Source organism: Pogona vitticeps, chromosome 1, assembly GCF_051106095.1.
Source record: "Pogona vitticeps strain Pit_001003342236 chromosome 1, PviZW2.1, whole genome shotgun sequence".
Taxonomy (NCBI): Eukaryota; Metazoa; Chordata; class Lepidosauria; order Squamata; family Agamidae; genus Pogona; species Pogona vitticeps.
Genome location: NC_135783.1, coordinates 31,838,150 through 31,851,680, shown reverse-complemented (window position 1 = coordinate 31,851,680; position 13,531 = coordinate 31,838,150). Strand labels below are relative to the sequence as shown.

General features: G+C 39.8%; 1 protein-coding gene across 1 annotated transcript in view; it reads left to right on the top strand.

Annotated features, from left to right (window-relative positions):
- The window catches only part of USH2A (usherin), a 559,229-nt gene that overhangs the window by 193,440 nt on the left and 352,258 nt on the right, over positions 1-13,531 (top strand). The window contains exon 29 of the mRNA XM_078392221.1: positions 7,116-7,229. Within this exon, the coding sequence (XP_078248347.1) occupies positions 7,116-7,229 (114 nt within the window). The remainder of the gene's footprint in view (positions 1-7,115; positions 7,230-13,531) is intronic.

Below are 13,531 nucleotides of genomic sequence, written 5' to 3'. Positions count from 1 at the left end.
TTAAAAAAGCAAACTGTGAAACCGCCTAGAAAACAAACTCCTGAAGCTAGCTAATCTAAAAGTTAATATATATTTAAATATATCCTCTTCCTTCAAAAATTATAACTTCTCAGACAGCCATCTGTCATTTTTTTAAAAAAACAACACACCTTCATTTCTCAAATACAAGTGCTCACCTAAGAATCAAACAATAAAAATGAACATAATGCATAAAGTGTATGCACAGTGCAACCTAATTAATAAAAATAATTTTTAAAAGAGCTGCTTACATGCATATGTAATTCCCTCTTAGTCCCTGAAGAGAAGACTAAGGCAGCTGTGTGTCAGCAGTATTCAGATCCCAAGCTGTCTTGCAATGGTAATACTACTGCAATGCAGTGAGGCTTCTTCTTTTTTTTCATAAAAAAAAAAAAAAAATTAAACCACAGCAAAAGTCTCAGTCTTTAAAAATCCACATGGTACATTACAGACAGTAAATCAATTGAAGGTTCCACTCTTCCTGCCCATTGAAGGGAACCTTTGGAGATAAATTAAAATTCTAACACAGACATTTTGACACAGTGACCCCATGAAACTGAATAATGTCATTTGTTAAATATGGATGTAAAGAGAAGAGTGTAGCGGTGAACTGGAATCACACCTAGCACAAGAGGTCTACTTGATATGCAAAGCAAGTTCTCAATCTTATTAAAATAGCTCCTGTTTAATTATTAGTAATAATTTAGTATCTGTTTAGGAAGACAAACCTTGAGGCCCTGTTTTAATTTATTGGACGAAAATGAAGAAAATGCACGAAAACTTGTTGTACCGGTAAGGTCCTAAAACGATTCTGATTGTATACTTTTCTCATTGAAAAGCCATGGACAGCATACGAAATAGAGCTGAAATCCCCAGTTGTTCTTTTTCTTTTCTGTTTTTAAACCACAAACTTAAATTAGCTTTGAAGCTTTGGGATGAAATATGTTACCTTTTTAATATTTCTTGACAGAATTGCATCTCTGAACAATAATAGGCAAGAGTTGCTCAGCCCATATAAGAGTAAACTTAGAGGTTCAAGAACCTCTAAAAATCAAGTCTAAGGAGGTACCACCAACTATTCAGCACTCTAAAATTTGTCAATGGTCAGGTACTTCTAGTTGTAAGCCCCTTTACCTCAGGATGAGCATAGAGACCCTGAGGCAGTTTTCATTGCTGTCTCAGTCTTATGGAATCTGCCATTGACCTCCTAGCTTTATTTTAAAAAGAAACACGAAAAAATATGGCCAACATCCCGTTGCTTAATGAGGAGTGGAAGTGCAGCTGCCTAAGCATCTCCCTCACTTTCCAGGTGGGTGCCCATTCTCATACTGGTTGCAGAATCAGTCACACAGCTGGTTGCACGATGGGAAGCTTGCTGGGTGGGGGAGGGCAGCACTTGTGTGATAGCCTTCCCATTTTGTTGTTGTTGTTCAGTCGTTAAGTTGCGTCCGACTCTTTGTGACCCCATGGGTCTTCCCATTTTACATTCAGAATATTGGCCCAAAATCCGGAATATCAGGAAAAACTTCCTAGCTGTTAGTGCAGAAAGACAGTGGAACCAATTACCTCATGATGTGGTGAGTAATCCAACACTGGAAGCATTCAAAAGAGACAACCACCTGGCAGATGTCCTTTGGTTTGCATTCCTGCATCAAGCAGGGTGTTAGACTTGGTGATCTTATAAGCCCTTTCCAACTTCACTATTCTATGATGCTATGATTCAAAGTATTTTTTATTAAAATAATACATTAAGTCACTGTAGCAGTGGATTTAATTAGAACAGGTTGGGGGCTCTCCCCACCTCATCCCCCAAAATAGCAGAAGTGGATAGCCCAGTACTCTAGTTTTGAATATTCTCTGACCTTACTGAACCTGCATTAGAGGAAGTAGGGAAGCAGAAATTTGGCTTCTACACTACACCCTAGACTACACCAAAGATATCCACCACTACTCTACTGTGGCATTCTCTAGATAAGATTCCAGTCCTCTTCATGTACCAGCCACCCCACTGTGTCTCCCTTTCCATGGTTGTGGAGGTAGCCTTATCGTTGGTATTCTGTAGCCTAAGATTAATGGTCTTGGAGAATTTCAGCATGTTCAGTTAAGGGTCATTCAGCCATTGAAAACAGTCCAAAAACTTGTTACTCCAAAATATGGTGGCTAGATTGTTCACTGGTGCTGGCTGTTCTGATTATGCCAGTTCTTTGGCATCTGTGCTGTCTGCCAGTCTCTATCCAGATCTGATTGAAAGTTCTGGTTTCAACCTTTAAAAACCTAAGTAGTATGTGAAGGAGAATCTTCCTCCCCCCATATTTACCTTGTTTCTCTTCCTATGGCTATTTATCTAGTGTCTTTCTGTACGGCTTCCTCCTGATTCTCCCACCAAATTAGGTAAGGAAGGGGGCTGCAGAAGTCCTTTGTGCTGGTGGCACCCTCTCTATGGAATGCCCTCTTCTGAAAAATACAATGGACACCAATATGCTGATTCTTTTAACACTGGTAAAGAGTTTTTCACTCTCACAGGCATTTTTCCTAGCACAATGAATAACATTTGGGAACAAATTAGAAGGCAGTGCAATTTGTTAATTATATGATCTGCATAATATATCACTGTTGTTGTATTCATTTTGTATAATGTTGTTATGTGAAGGCATAATCCTAAAAAGTGTCAGGTGTACATCAAAAACCTATCTGGCAGTTAGATTTTGCACTAACAAAGTTAATTCTTAGGTTATTATTGCTGTTAATTCTACTTTGGCTGTTTTATATACTGTCTCTCATTACTGTTAATACTTGTATTCCATATTTTTAATGTCTTTCATACTCTCTAGAGAATCTTTATCTTCTTGAGCCATAGTCCTAGTGTCCGGTATAGTTATAGCTCCAGGAAGCTCTCAATATTATGTTGTTAACAGTTTTGGCAGGCTTCTCAGACAGCTAGTCACTTCTTGGAGAAGCCACTTGAATTTTTGCTTGAAAGATCCTAGAACTGCTATCATTTGCAGTCATTATAATAAACCAGTTACAACATATTACAATACAACACATTACTTCCAAGCACTGGACATTATTGGGTCAAAAGAATACGGATGGAAAAAGCTTTGTGCGTGTTGATGAGTACAGGAAAAACTTCTAGAACACATAGGTGAGTTTTCTACTGTGGCAGTGATGGTGGCTAGGAGAATTCAAGGATTCGCTCTAACTTCCACATTTGTAGAGAGACATGTAATGGCTCACCTGGAGTATCTTTACCTAATTTAAACTAGTGTATCAGCTACATAGTGGCTATAGTTATTCATGTTCTACACAGAGCTGTATTATACTACTGCAATGTGCTTTATGTGAGGCTGCCTCTAAAGATATTTAAAACCTTTCAACTGGTATAAAATATGGCCACATAGATACTAATGGCAGCAAAAAGTTTGTGGCACCACATTGCATTGGTTGCTAGCTAGAAATGTTGATTTTCAAGGTAGACTGTCTCAACAGAATGAGCACAGATAAGAAATCATGTTTTCAGCACAAGAGTGAAATACCTACATTTTTTGGTCCCGCTTTACACACACATTCTCTTACACACAAAAACACACAAACACACACAGAGAGCACAAAACAACAGTGTAATTACTCACAAAGATGCAAAGAACCCACCTAATACCTCTACTTTTTAACAACTTATGTAACAAGGCATCAATTATCATAATTTAAAAGTTTGCAACATTTACAGATGTGTAGAGGGACGTGGTGGTGCTGCGGGCTAAACGGCAGAAGCCTGTGTTGCAGGGTCAGAAGGTCAACAGTTGTAAGATCGAATCCACGCAACGGAGTGAGGTCCTGTCGCTTGTCCGAGCTCCTGCCAACCTAGCAGTTTGAAAGCATGCAAATGCGATTAGATAAATAGGTACCACCTCAGTGGGAAGGTAACGGCGTTCCTTAGTCACACTGGCCACGTGACAACAGAAACTGTCTTCGGACAAGCGCTGGCTCTACGGCTTGAAAAACGGGATGAACACCCCCCCCCAGAGTCTGACATGACTGGACTAAAAATGTCAAGGGGAACCTTTACCTTTTACCTTAGAGAATTATGTCTTGCAAAACCCAGCATTATGTCTCAGACAGATGATCACATAAGTCCCTAAAAACGTATATTTTGACTGATATATTTCCTTAGGAGAAAACTGATGATAATGCCTGTTTTTCTCATGTATTTAAGAATGCAATTTTGTCACAGATGCTGTGTCTATTGTATACTTATTGTACAATCTGTCTAATTCCTCTAAAAGTGATTAATAAGTATTTGAAAGAAAAAAAGGGTTAAACAGATAATTAAACTGGCCTTTCTCTCAAAAGCTAAAGAGGTGAATTTTCTTTCTCCCCATTCAAAGCAGGTCCTTTGGGCTTTTTCTCAAGACTAGAAGTTAATGCATATTGAGAACAATATGTAGAGTCCTTTCTTTCTGGAGCATTCACTCTTTATTGAACTATATCCCCTTACATTCATTCACAGGAAGTTAATTAAAATATGGACCATTTAATCATATATATACTGTACATACAACTGGTATGGTTCAGCATTCAGGAAAATGATGGTTTGTTTTTTGTTTTGGGTCCACCCCCAGTTAATGGTTTTGAGTAAAAGTTTTTTCTTTCATATTCATAAGACACATGGGGCAGTGATTGAGGCAGATACCTGATACACAACTAGGACCATCAACTGCTGGATAAGAATGCCCAAGAATGTCAAACCATTTCATTAACACCAGAACAGGTTGTTTCAACTTCTTCATCATTTGGAGAAATTAAAAAAGTAAATAAGGGTATCTTGCAAAGTCTGAAAGTGTTTTATTTAAAACATCTCAGCTGGATGTGCCTCATCAAGTTGATACACATGCAAACCCACAACCGTCTTTGTCCCAGACAGACACATTACAGGTGCATGAAAGGCCAACATGGTTTAATATGTGAAAAATGCTTGCATGGAGGTTTAGTCATGGCCTGTGTCTGGGACAAACACATCTACATCAAAGGGTATTGCTGTGTGTATGCACACAAAGAATCTAAGAGTACCAAGTCAGATTTGGATGCATCATGACTATAAGGACAAAACTATACAATTACATATGCAGATAGGTATTCACACTTCAATGATTGTGGTGCTTCTTCTAAGAAAAAGCCATTTTTCAGTGAACTAATGACAGGGCACTTCAGTGGGGAAGCGATGAGTGGGATGATTAACCCTTGTCCTACTTTTTTCTTATATGGTTTGGCCTCAGCTATACTGCTGAAAAAACTGCCAGTAGTTATTTTCTTCAATTAATCCATAAATTGGTTTCAAGTATGTCATTATAACCAGCCTCCAGCCTCATCTTCAACATACAAATAATAGCCCCCCAATTTTGCAGGGTTGTTGTAAGAACTACTGACATAATGGCCAAAATCATGTTGCATATATGTCAGCTGAAGGTAAATGGCATAACTCACATAATTAATAAATCTGCATTTCAATTCTTCCTTACACATGAATAACGAAGCACACAACTGGGAATCCTAGCATCAACTCATAAATTAGCAGCAATTTACCACTGTGAGTTATGCCATTTCCCTTCTGCTGGTGTAACTACACAAAAGGACTTATGCCAAGTGCACTGAGTATTTTGATAGCATTATATGTGTGTTAAATATGATAGGCCAGATTCCTATTATTTATGTATATTACCATTAGTTATGGAATTGCCACTTTTGTTACACAACTGGAGTGCAACAAGTGACAATTCACTGCTGAAATGTATGCCATTTGACAGATTAAGACCTATCATTGAAGTTGCTGGTTACATTTCAAGGGCTCTTCCTCTCCCCTCCTCATCTCAAGACTGTTCACGCTTTCTCACAGCCAATATTTACATAACAAAAATCTGCATGTTAATTGCAGTCAGGTTAGCTGTGCTCATGTTAGTTAGGCTTTTGGCCAGATCATTATGAAGACAAAGAGTGCAACTACACTGGAAGACCAAATCAGAGAGATTCGGCTTCGCTGCATTTTCATTTACAGCCTGTGTAATATTTGAAATTGCAGTCAGTGCTCATATGGGGGCTAAAGATTGATTTGAGAGTTCATCGTTCATGCAGTGTGATTTACATTCCAGGCCACAGCCCCTCCTTCCTTCCTCTGGTCCCGCCTCTGCCAATCCTTCCTTCCTCTGATCCCACTCTGACAATCTGACAGGAAACTGATGGGGGTGTAAATACCAGAAATAATAATGTGGAGCCAGCAATAAGGTGATAGGGTAATCTAGCACTAATCTCATATACGTAGGGTTTTTTTAAAAAAAAAACATAAAAAATAAAACTTGGAGCAGAGGAAAGAATGTGGGAATGTGGGGATGCGCTCCCTCCAGTACTAAATATCATGTCCCCACTACATACATCACTGAAGCACCACCTATAGACACACCAGAGTGGGGGAAATCCACTTTGGGAGTAAAAAGTGCTGGATCATTTCAAACCAGCTTTTGTTATGCAGTACACTCCTCTCTCTCTCTCTCTCTCTCTCTCTCTCTCTCTCTGTATTCCTCTGTTCAGAGCAAATCCCACTGTATTTGACCATGTAGTCACAGCCAAACTGTGTACATAAGAGAACCTGGGAAGCAGTTTTCTTCTTATGCCAGGATGTCTGTCATGCAACTGGACTTGTATCGGAAGCAGGGGAGGTTTACATGACTGACATTCCCCTCCAAATGCTCTCAGCAGGATTCTCATCTCTGTGTGTAGAATCTCTATCCGTTAGTATATACAGTATGCACAAAATCTTCATGTGATCCACACAGGGGCTGTCATCATTGGAAACCACCTTGAGTCATACACCATGTGTTGATTTGACTCAGGTTTAGAGCACCTGTGCGGAGCTAAGGTGGAAACCTGTGAGAAATTTCAAAGGAACTTTTTCAATAAAGCTAGTAAAATTTGCAGATGAGTCTTGACATATTTGTGTCTATTGTAATCATGCATAATTAGATATGCTAAAGACATATCTGTATGCTCCCTGATCCTTGCATTTCCTACTGTACACAGACACAAAATGTTGTTTCTTTCTCTTGCAGGCATCCTGACAGGCTTGCAGCCCTTTGCAAAGTATGCTGTAACCCTAACAGCTTGCACTTTGGCTGGCTGTACTGAGAGCTCACATGCCTTGAACATCTCCACTCCACAAGAAGGTAAAGTAATTTCAAAGGTCTTGACTTCCACATTTCAGTCATGAATAATAAAATAGGAGAGGAGCTAAATGCTGCAAAGCCATTTGCTGGAAAACCCCAACCTAATTTGATGACAAAGTGCATTGCCAGACCATAATTGCTCCATTTTTTGGGGGGTGCTAAAATGAATCAAACTCCATACCCTTTAATGACATGCATCTTTAATAGCTGTAATGCAGATTAATGGGCTTTTTAATTGCTGTTACATTGTTCATGCAAGAGCCTTGTCATTAATATGAAGCATCTGAAAGATTAATGAAAGCTTCCTCATTTTACTATGGCTCAGAAGTAAATCTAGAGACAGTCTGACTAAAAAGAATTGATTGTATGGCACAGTATGAAATTGAGAATCAAACGGTTGATTTCCATGGTCTCTTTTAACTGCTAAACACCAGCATGGGCAACAATTATTTCAGCCTGATGGAAGCTCAAAATGCCAATTGGTCCGTTTATTAATCTGTTGTACTTGAAACTTAAAAGTTGCAAGCATAAATTATAGTTTCTGAAGCTGGTATTAAACCACAAGAGCAGCAAGAAAGGGGAAATATGTTCCAGTTCTGCCTCGAGAAAGAAAGGGAGAGAAAGAGAGGCCAGTTCAATAACTTCTGTGCGTCAATTAGCGAAGAAAGCGTCCTGAAAAGATTGGCAGGATATTTATCTTAAACATAAAAGAAAATAACTTCAGCCAGATTTTAAATTCATGTATGTCTAAATCCACAGCTTTGCTCGTGAAACCAGAATTACTTGTATTGACGGCAGATTTTTGTACCCCAAGAACAGAGAGGATTCATTCCCTAACATTATTTTCATTGCTAAAAATAAGGCAAATTGTCTTCTAGTTCAAAAGAAGGCCTTTCTATATATTAAGAGAGCCTTTTCCGCATTGAAGTGAGCCAGCAGCAAATGTTTCCCAGAAACAGTGATGTGGACTTACTATCCAGAGAGATGGTATGCACAACACACTGCCTTTGTGTAGTATCAATTGCCTTGCCATTTGATAAGAGGTGGTAGAATTTCCTCACGTTTGGTTTATTCTACGACCATCATACACCATTACATGTTTTTATCCTCTACAGTTCCCAATAACATTACAGTCTGGATAACTAAAGAATGGGGTGTCACATCTTTCTGCTGAATCTTTGCTTGCCTATGGTTTTAGTGGTCTAATTGAGTTCAAATCTGCAGTGCTGGATGAACTGCATCCAAAGATATTGAAGGAACTCTCAGATCCACTGTCCATTATTTTCTTGAAATCCTGGGAAATGGGTGAGGTACCAAATAACTGGAAGAGGTCTAATGTTGCCTTAACTTCAAAAAGTGCAAAAAGGAAGAATCTGGGAACCACAGAGCAATCAGCTGGACATCAATCCCAGGGAAAATTCTGGAACAGATTATAAAGCCATCACTATGCAAGCACTTAGAAGACAATGCAGTAATAACTAGAAGCCAACATAGATTTGTCAAGAACAAATCCTGCCATATTAACCTGATGTCATTTTTGATTGGGTAATCTCCCAGAAAGAGGGAATGCTGTAGACAGAGTATATCTTGACTTCAGCAAAGCTGTTCACAAAGTGCCCCATGATATTCTGATTAGCAAACTAGCCAGGGGCAGACTGGATAGAAGAACTGTCAGGTTGATACACAGTTGGCTACAGAATTGTACTCAGAGAGTAGTGATTAATGGCTCCTTCTCAACCTGGGTACCCGAGGGCTTAGTCATGGGCACAGTACTCTGACCTGGATCAGAGGATGCAGGGAATGCTAATCAAATTTGCAAATGACACAGGATTGGGTAGAATAGATCACACCCTGGAAGACAGAAATAAAGTTCAAAATGATAAAGATAAACTTGAGCACTGGGATGGAAGCAACAAAATGAAATTCAACAGGAATAAGTGTAAAGCACTACACCAGGAAAAAGAAACCAAACACACAGTTACAAGATGGGAGATACCTGGCTTAGCAATACTATGAGTGAGAAGGATCTTGGAATCATCACAGAGCATCATTTAATTTTTAAATTGTGTGGATTTTAATGTTGTGAGCCGTTTTGTTGGGCGAAATGTGACATCATCATCATCATCATCATCATCATCATCATCAGAAGAAGAAGAAGAAGAAGAAGATCACAAACTGAATATGAGCCAACAGTGTGAGTCAGCTACAAAAAAGGCAAATGCTATTTTAAAAAAGCAAATGCTGCAGAAATACAGTGGTGCCTTGCCTTACGATTGCCCCGCATTACAATGAATCCACTTTACTATGATCTTTTTGCGATCGCAATTGCCATCGCAAAACGATGGTCTAAATGGGGGAATTTCGCTTTGCAATGATCGGTTCCCTGCTTCGGGAATCGATTCTTCGCAAAACAATGACTTTTAAACAGCTGATCAGCGGTTTAAAAATGGCCACTGGGTAACTAAAATGGCTCCCCACTGTGTTTAGGGATGGATTCCTCACTATACGGGCAGCGAAAATGGCTGCTGTATGGAGGATCTTCGCTGGACGGTGAGTTTTAAGCCCATTGGAATGCATTGAAAGGTTTTCAATGCGTTTCAGTGGGGGTTTTATTTTCGCTTTACGATGTTTTTGCTTAACAGTGATTTTCCTGGAATGGATTATCACCATTAAGCGAGGCACCACTGTATAGTCTCCAAATCCCAGGAGGTACAAGTTCCCCTCTATTCAGCACTGGTTAGGTCTCTTCTTTAGTACTGTGTCTAGTTCTGGACACTGCAATTCAAGAAGGATGCTGACAAATTGGAAGTTCAGAGAAGGGCAAACAAGGATGATCACGGGGCTGGAAACTAATCCCTGTGAGGAAAGACTGAGAGAACTGGGCATGTTTAGCCTTAAGAAAAGAAGACTGAGTAGCAACAGGATGGCACTTTTCAAATATTTGAAAGGCTGTCATAAAGAGGAGGGGTAGGATCTATTCTCATCGATCCCAGAGTGCAGGACTCACAAAAACAGGCTCAAGTTACAGGAAGCTAAATTCGATTTGAACATCAGGAAAAACTTCCTAAGTGTCAGAAAAACATGACAATGGAACCAATTACTTTGAGAGAGGAGTGAGTGCTCATACACTGGAGGCATTCAAGAGAAATTTAGACAACCGCTTTGCGGATAACCTTTGGTTTGTATTCCTGCATTGAGCAGGGACTTGGACTCAATGGCCTTGTAGGCCCTTTCCAACTTCATTATTCTATAATTCTATGACCGTAAAGGGAAAAAAATTACAAAAGAAAAAAGAAAACAAGAAAAATCAGGAACAAAAAGTCTATGACTCAATCAAAGTGGAAACAAAACAAGATAAAAGTCACTGGGACTATAGAAATATACTTTCCTCCCACGCTTTCTTTATGATGTCCCATAGCTTTCCTAGGATAACAATCTATTTTATTTGGGTAAATGGCCTTCACATTTTAATAGTACAAAGTTCAAAAAGCTTTGCCAAATTTTAACAATCTTAACTATTTTTAGATAGATTTGAAAGGGCTTATTCCTGTGTGGATGGCATGGTGGTAGTTTGTGAAGGAGAGGAAGAATGGAAGGAGAAGTGCCAGCCAGGAGAAAAGAGAATGGGGAGTGGTGTGAGAGAGGAGGAAACGAGGGGGAAGAGAGTGTGGGCATGCACACAAACGTACACAAGCAGTGCCAGTACTCACTTCTCTGCAAAGCATCTGCTCCCCTAAGCTGTCATTTCTTTTTTAAAAACAGCTCCACTCCCCTTAGTCCTGTTTGTTTGTTTGTTTAAAAACTGTCTTGTTGGCAAGATAAAATACAGAAGGGTTTGGTAAGAAAGGTGATTCTTAAGGTGATTCCTTCACAGTTGCTTCCGATGGAATTGCAAATAGGTGGCTTTTTGCCTTTCTGCTTTCTGGGCACTTTATGTTGAGGTGAACCGAATGGCCCAATGCAACTTCGCAGCAAGAGAAGACAAGTTAATCCACATTTCCCGCAATTTGTAGTCACAGCATAAAAGGATGATTCTAGGATCAGTAGTTGTTACAAAACTTGCTAAATCTGCTGTCATCCTTTAGAGTAGCAATGAAGATATTGGGAAGCAATCATGTTCTGCCTGGATGCTGCCAGCTATTGGTCTTCAGCCTTCCTGTTGTCCTAAGGGCTGAGCACCTGTCACACAAGCTGTGCATCTGATAAATTTACAGTGTCACCTGCTTTCTTCTTCATCTTTTTATGTTCCATATACTGCTTATGAGGTCCATGTAGAAACAATACTATTAAAAGTTGAAGCAGTGCATTCTGGGAAGATGGTGGGTGATATATTTAGAGCAGGATTAGGTCTGTTCTGAGAAAAGTGATCTGCGATTGTTTCGGCAGCACATATACTAGAACTGGAGGAAATTGATCCAGTTTCCTGCTCCCAAATTAATGTGGGCTGCAACATTGTCAAAATTCCCCTTCCAAATCAAAACAGAGAATGTTCTGTTCTATTTTGTTGGGTGTGTGTATTGAGAGAAAATATGATACCCCTGGAGATATCCTGGAGCTAAAAATGCACTTTCTGGACTAGAAGGGGGATGGCTTTAAGAGCTACAGTGGTGCCTCGCAAGACGATGTTAATTCATTCCACGAAAATCGCTGTCTCACGAAAACATTGTCTTGCGAAATGAAAAAGCCCATTGAAATGCATTGAAACCGGTTCAATGTGTTCCAATGGGCTGAAAACTCACTGTCCAGCGAAGATCCTCCATGGGGCGGCCATTTTCGCTGCCTGTAAAGTGAGGAATCTGTCCCTAAACACAGCAGGGAGCCATTTTAATTACCCGGTGGCCATTTCGAAACCACCGATCAGCAGTTAAAAAACATTGTTTTGCGAAGAATCGGTTCCCGAAGCAGGGAACCAATCATCGCAAAGTGAAAAAACCCTATTAGACCATCATTTTGCGATTGCAAAAGCGATCGCAAAAACATCATCATGAAGTGGTTTTGTCATTTAACGAGGCAATCATTAAGCGAGACACCACTGTATATCCCAGTAGACCAATGATTCCCAACCTAGGGTAACCCAGGTGTTCTTGGACTGCAGTTCCCAGAAACCATGCCAGCACAGCTGATAGTGAAGAGTTCTGGGAATTGCAGTCCAAGAACACTTGGGTTACCCAAGATTAGGAACGACTGCTGCGGACTGTGGAGTTCCAAAAGAACCTGAAGGCTGCACATAGTCTATGGGCTACAGTTTGTCTATTTCTGATTTGAAGACAGGGTTTTAGAGACCTTGTTGCTAACAGTTGGCGCTAACTAGTTACAGACTAACTACTGAGGCTGACTGGAGTTGAGACAAATCTAGGTAAGCCAGATCTGGCATTAGGGTTTCTGACTTTGGGCTCAACATGGTGCATTCAATACCTGGAGCATTTTGTGGAACCACATTGATCTGACTCTCTTCTAGGACGGGGATCACGCCTCCCTCCCCCCTGCTCACATTTCAAATGCAAAAAGACCAAGCAGGGGACAGAGGAAAATCCCCTGCAGATAGAATTCTCAAGCTTGTCAGTATGTGCTGCTTAATGTTAATATGAATCGTTCTCACCTCTCACTCATAGCCTTTAGTACGAGCAGCATTACTGCAAAATATATCCTTCAGTATCTCCAGAGATAACTGAAAGTCCCATCCCAAATCTCTAAATCCAGTTAGACTCTCCTAGAGTGTTCTATATGCACTCACTGGTACTTCTCTGCATTGATAAATTAATGCTCTGCCACCATTTGTCAATGGAAATTAGATTATTTGTGGATGCCTTTGGAAAAAACAAACAAACAGCAAATACATAACTAGGCAGCTCTCATATTATTATGTGCTTTGCTTAATAAAACACAATTTGGAAGATTTTTAAAAAATCTATGAAAATAGTTCTCTGTTCAGAAGTCATGTAACAGTCGAAGCAGGCATTCGATTGGCGATTCAGGAAATAATCTCATTTATGCAGATGCACTCTATTGTATATAATGATTTCTTTTCCTTCACAAAAAAATCAAATAAAGCCATGGGGAACATGTGTTTTATCCCTCAGAAGGATTGGACACAAAGTCAATGTAAGCAGTTTCTATTCTGGGATGCTCATGTTGCCTGCATAGTAACAATACATTGATGATACAGAAGATGGACAACAGTCATACCCTCCAGCTTTCAGCATTTCCCCATTGAACCATTCATCATTTAACATGTACATTCCCAACCAGTATTGGCTGATGCTACACAAAAGGGTTGTGCATGAGCAGACTGCCTGCTCAGA